At 49.8% G+C, this 6,000-nt stretch overlaps 2 protein-coding genes across 2 annotated transcripts; one reads left to right on the top strand and one right to left on the bottom strand.

Annotated features, from left to right (window-relative positions):
- Positions 1 to 465: 465 nt before the first annotated feature.
- CC77DRAFT_949502 (hypothetical protein) lies at positions 466 to 2,059 on the top strand (the record flags this gene model as incomplete). Its single annotated transcript, XM_018535261.1, has 4 exons — positions 466 to 540; positions 937 to 1,105; positions 1,284 to 1,290; positions 1,342 to 2,059. The coding sequence occupies 4 exons, from the start codon at positions 466 to 468 to the stop codon at positions 2,057 to 2,059; spliced, it is 969 nt and encodes a 322-aa protein (XP_018379434.1).
- A 1,159-nt stretch (positions 2,060 to 3,218) lies between these two features.
- Positions 3,219 to 4,286, bottom strand: CC77DRAFT_1083152 (hypothetical protein; the record flags this gene model as incomplete). Its single annotated transcript, XM_018529384.1, has 4 exons — positions 3,966 to 4,286; positions 3,813 to 3,913; positions 3,350 to 3,623; positions 3,219 to 3,287 (listed from the first exon to the last, which is right to left on the bottom strand). Exons 1-4 carry the CDS (start codon positions 4,251 to 4,253, stop codon positions 3,219 to 3,221), a joined length of 732 nt encoding a protein of 243 aa, XP_018379433.1. The 5' UTR covers positions 4,254 to 4,286.
- Between the last annotated feature and the right edge of the window lie 1,714 nt (positions 4,287 to 6,000).

Here is a 6,000-nt window from a genome sequence, read left to right as displayed (position 1 = left end):
GAGGCGGCTGCTAACCTTGGTGTGTCTGGTGCTGTAGGGGGTAAGTCTCGTTTGGTGCTACGCTTACAGCAGGCGCAAATTATAATAACCTTGGGATAGCCGGACTGGTCATTCACTTTCGACAACGACTTCGCAAGAAGTTTGCATGGGGTCTTGCCTGAGCGTAGACTACACGATTACACTAACACCGTTCACCCCTGCGTATGTTGCAGTGTCTTGGTAGATCCTGTAACTGAGCATCAGCGTACTGAAGCTCGCCTCTCTGAGATACGTGTCGCCTCAAGGAGCTGTGCGCTCTGCAAACTACTCGTCCAGACCGCTGAACGCTTTCGCGAGAACGAGAACGCTGACCTTAGCATTGTTCGAGATGGTGCGGCACTACGATTCGGCTCTGAAGGGCCGCGTTTGCTGAGGCTTTGTTCTGACGTGGGTTAGTGTCCCTAGCCCTTCTGGTTTGCTAAAAACATGATTTGTTTACTACCTGTCTTGAGTACAGATCACTCGCTCCTCGACAGAGATGATATTCCAATCGGCTTCCCGGTCCTACCTGAGCCTGAAAGCGCTGCACGCTTCGCGCTCCTTCGAACCTGGCTCGAGTGGTGCGACACAAACCACGCTTGCAACCGAGAAAACGTCAAACTCCAAAGGACATCACCAACCAGGCTGCTTTACGTTGGACATATCGATCCAGAAGTTCTACTTCTCTACGTCCCCCAAGATAATGAAGGTGTGAAGTATACTGCGTTGTCTCACCGCTGGGGCAACGATCCCCCATCGAGGGACAATCCTCGATACTGCACCACTGACGGCAACATCGCTGCACGACTGAATAGTTTCAGTCTCTCTGAGCTACCAAAGACGTTTCAGGATGCAGTCCGAGTGACCCGGGAGCTGGGCATCGAGTATCTCTGGATTGACTCACTGTGCATCATCCAGTGGAACGCGGAAGATTGGAAGCGCGAAGCGGGTCGTATGGAGGACGTCTTCGCCTCAGCCTACTGTACGATCGCTGCAACGTCGGCTGTCGATTCGAACGCAGGGTTTCTCGCCCGAAATGCAAGAACTGAGTACATGCGTGTACAAGACACCACAGGTCATCAAGTCTGTATCTGCACCCATATGGATGACTTCGAGAAGGATGTACAAGAAGCTGAGCTCAACAATCGAGCATGGGTCCTGCAAGAGAGGGTCTTGGCAAAACGGACTATCCACTTCAGCGCCAATCAGACCTACTGGGAGTGTGGAGAGGGAGTGCACTGCGAAAACCTTACAAAGATGAAAAGGTAAGAAGTCTGCTCTGTCTGAGTTAACACACGACTGATTTGACCTTGTTGTCATTAGTTCACCTCGAAAGAATTATTTTCTACTAGACCCAAGCTTTCCAAACCGTCTCCTCGAATCAGGTAGAAGCCGTACTGCGGAGTTTATCCACTTTCTGTTCCAGGACTACTCGAGTCGTGGAATTACTGAGCCCACAGACAGACGGGTCGCAGCAACTGGATTGGAGGCCCGTATCGCTGGCGCGCTGCACTGCAACAGCAAATATGGCATCTTCGAAAAGCATCTTCACAGGAATCTCCTGTGGCAGACGTCGGACAAGCAGACAGAGCGTATCGCGTATACCAACAACCAAGAAGTGCCATCGTGGTCATGGATGGCATGCGGCGGAGGCATCGAATTTATGAAGGTTGCAATCGGCACCGTGAGCTGGGTTAAAGCTCTGGCTTTCGATGTCGAGCGCGACTCTGCTGCGTTGATCGCTGATGTGGGAAAGTTCCGGCATTACACAATTGAACCTAAGGGCGATCGCTGCATTGTTCTCGACATCTCAACAAACAACGAGGCAGGGTGGATACGATATGATATTGAAAGCGGTGCAGAAGGCTCAGAGAATCATTGTGTCGTGGTTGGAAGGACAGAGAACTACCGCGTCGCGCAAAGATACTACATTCTGGTCGTTGTGCCCACAGGAAAAGATGGCGAGTACAGAAGGGTTGGAGTTGGAAAGGTGAGAACTAGTTGTGTGGAGAGATTGGGGTCCGAGGTGCGAATTGTGTGACCGACGCAACCTTCTGTTTTGTTCCAGTCTACGTCTGCGTCTGCCGCTTCGTCATGCCGAATATACCACCGCTTGCTACCGCGTACTTGGTGTTGATGCGACCGTCGCTCTTGAGCGATCAGCGTCTCCGAGATATGATTTGATTCATGTTATCTTGCCGCCGCTAGGAAGCGGCCGGCACGCACTGGCTACAGCAGCTGTAAGTCAGTCGGCGCAGAGTGTGGAGGACAGCGCACCCAGGGTGGGGCTAGAACCTAAGCGACCGCATTGATTAGCTGGCCGCTGCTGCGCGCCACAGCCACAGACACATCTGAGCACGCTACTGCAGCCTGCTGCGTGCCAAGAAGGGCTAGAGCCTCTCACTCTGTAAGGTGTGTCTTGGCAAGGATGCTTCCCGCTCGGAGAAACTGCCGGAGTGCATGTCCTCTACGATAAGTTGACCTTTAGAGCCTGCGATCTCAGCCTCTGACATTTACGCTTCCTTTCTGCTTCTCCGAATACCTGAAAGAGATGCACTATCGAAAACGAACAGGGGGGTAATAGCAGGGGGTTGATGAACGCTATCAACAGAACGACCGGCAGGACGTCTAACATCACGCTCTTCTTGACCGGAGGCCACTATAATGGAAGAAATACAGCTGCAGGACTACGGTACGTCGAGCTTGAGCTTGTACAGGTCTTGTGGCGCGATCGCGAATGTCCGGACAAAAAAGTGTCTCGTCATCTAGGGCGTCTCGTTACCTAGGGACGCACCTTAAGCTCTAATCTTGTGACACATTTACAACTTTTGTCACACACTAATTAGGGTTCTTGACGACGCTTACAGTCTCGAGAGCATGGCAGCAAAAAATCTCATCACGAATAGATCTTCGTTAATTATATTAGTGATATGACGGAATGCAACTTAGTGGTGTCGATTAACCTCAGGTATGCGCAATACCTTCACTTTCAAGCCTAGGATAATCTATCTACAGAACCTTCGCACAGTTGTGGTTTCATTCTTAGCGGTACTTCTGTCAGAGCACTCTAGCTTAGTGCACTAAGCAGAAGGGCTCCGCTGTGCTTGATGTGCCCTACTCTTTCGTATCTATCATTCTGCCATTTGGCAGGTACGGTTTCTTATCAGTCCATGGGAGAAAAGATAGTCCAGTCTCCTTGTCTAATCACTTGTGGGCACAATGAGTCCACGCCAGATCCGATTGATGTAAAAGGAGAGATGACATAGCAACTGTGTAGCGGTGCAGGCCTAGTATAGATTAGTTTCTGTGATGAACGTAGGCGGAAACTTACAATGAACACGCCTTGCCGGAGCTCCGCGGACGTATCTCTGCCTGCAAGTGAGAGACTAGAGACAATGATTGCGCCAAACAACTGTATGAACGAAGCGACTGCATTCGAGAAGATAAGAGTATGCAGGAGGCGCACATAGTTCTCGATTCGCGGCTCAGCTCCTGAGTTGTTATGGACGTTCAGTTGCTTCAGCGAGAGTACGAGAGACACAAGTGATGCGGCAGCGAAACGAGCAAGCAATGCCGACTCATACGCAGATAGCACCGCTTTGCCTCTGCTTACAATTAGATGACTTCAACCATAGATGTAACGTCCATTGCTGTGTGGCGCAAATCCTGGTATGCCGCAACTTACTCATCAGCTTGCGAGAATGTCGGACTTCTTCACGATTCTCGCGAGCTGATTGGTTGGCTCCGGCACACCAGGATTTGCGCTACGTAGGGATGGACTTTAGTTAACTTACTTGACTGCGGCAATAATGTCGAGTATAGTTGTTGACGCCACCAGATGCACGGCCCATATAGCCCATCGAGGAGAAAGGAAGTTTCGCAACAACAGAGTGAGCTAGAATTCTGTTAGCAGAAGAACAGAAATCCACGCAAGCAGATTGTCTAACGTTGTGGCTGTTGAGAATTTGGAGGTTACACATAAGAAATCCATCGAGCCAGTAGTATATCTCTTTCCCAGAATAGGATACAGTCGCGATTGCAACGATGCCACCGATTCCCAGGCTTATCGAAATGATATCAACGATAATTTCCGCAACCTTTTCCCATCGGTAGTCGTACTCGTGGCTGTAGGGGCTAGTTCCAAGGCCTCTGACCTCAAGATATGTGAGCACACTGGTCAGGATAAGTCCGACTGAGAAACAGACTGCGAGGGCGACAAGTATGGAAAGTGTCATCTTGGAGTGAATCAGTGCAGTGGGAAAAATGAGGGGTACCGCCTTTTTCAACTGCTCCTTTCTTCGCTCCAAACAGGGCCTGTCGGATATGCACCACCGTAAACCCGTTCCCCATAGTGGAAACTGAGCGGAGCGAGTGACACGATGCGTGTAATGCCGAACGGTTGCATCCACGTTTACCAGGAGTCCCACATACGTCTGCAGCATCCGGACTTGCGTACTAATAGGATATACCTTGGAGAACTCGTGATGTCCATAGGTACCGACACTGTAAGGGATAAGGACAATAGTGAACCACTTCATGGTGTATACCCAACACTGGCACTTGCCCTCCAAGTCTTGACCGTTATCTCGAGCGATACTATGTAGCTTTCTCTTCGCATATGTTAAGCCGAAGATGCATAGAGCAGAAGCTCGTAGCGACAGAGAGCTTAGCAGAGTGTGCTATAGAGATCTTGGTCTAGATTGAGGAAACTCTGGATATCTCCAAACATAAGCACTTCAAAACGATACAGTGAAGTTATGGGAGGCTGTAGCCAGAACGTGTCACAGTACGCTCAAGAGCCATCTCAGATACATCCTGTATTGGTTATGTAGCAGAGATCCTTGACGCAAACCAAGGCGACACTCCTCTGCCCCACAATTCTGCTTTCACATCGTTTTTAAGACCGCAGCTACGGCCCTCTTACATTCTGGTGCAGTGACAGAGGTCATTGCCTGAACAGCAACATTCCCTACGGTCTCCAACAGAACATTAGCCGTGGGCGACTGTAGTGCCCGCGGAGGTAACGTCAAAGCGGTAATCACTTTCAGAGATCATTTTCCAATGCTCTAGATACTGTGGCACATGATTATAACGCATAAGCACGATCAAGTTGGTAAGATCCTAGACGGACCGCTCTTCCGCGTCGGTCTTACCCATCATTCTCTGCTAAGATCCTCTATTTTTGCGCGTCTTTGGACGCTAAGTGCCTTTATCTCGCTGGTCACTCCGCCACTTCTCATCTGGGTCTTCCACCGCTCTCTATCATATCGACTCGATCCTACCTAGCAATTGTCCAGAGAGGAAGATTGTCGTCCGAAGCAGGCCTATAGAGTATCATGAAGCTCACTGCCACCCAACTTGCACAGAAAAGGAAGAGTAATCGAGAAAGTCAGCGAAAGTCGCGCCAGAGAGTGAAAAATCAAATCGATGTCCTTCAGCGCCAGGTTAGAAACCAAATCCCCAACGGTAGATTTTCCTATTGACAGATTCAGAACACAAAGCTTGAGCAAGAGAATATTTCTCTACAGGAACAATTGCGAGACGCATTAGCGGCCATAGAAGCATTAGAACATGGTACGATTTCACAGTGGATTTTACCTTTCAGAACAGGATATCTCTGACCTTTTTCATAGCTCAGAATCCGAACCAAGCAAAAGTAGCAGCTCTAGCAGATACCGAATTCTGCACGCCGCCCGCTTTGAACAACACCTCAGAACCCTACCATTGCTCGTCGGTCCTCACTCAAGGCTTCGTCTCAGACCACACGCAGCCATCAAGAGCGTTGCATATTAACTACGACTCGTCGGACAGATGTTCCTTGCCACCGCTAAGTTATGTACAAAACTCTTTTTACGTGGATGGCTATCTGAGAGGAGGTATTTTATGTGAAAGTAGGGCTGGGTCAGAACATAGCTGGGCATACAGTTCCCTGAACTTGTCACCAGACACGTTCGAGGCAGGAGATACTTCATCTCGAGATTT

This window comes from Alternaria alternata (assembly GCF_001642055.1).
Source record: "Alternaria alternata strain SRC1lrK2f unplaced genomic scaffold CC77scaffold_35, whole genome shotgun sequence".
NCBI lineage: Eukaryota > Fungi > Ascomycota > Dothideomycetes > Pleosporales > Pleosporaceae > Alternaria > Alternaria alternata.
The sequence above is the reverse complement of the archived record's forward strand: the minus strand, read 5'-3'. Positions and strand labels throughout refer to the sequence as shown.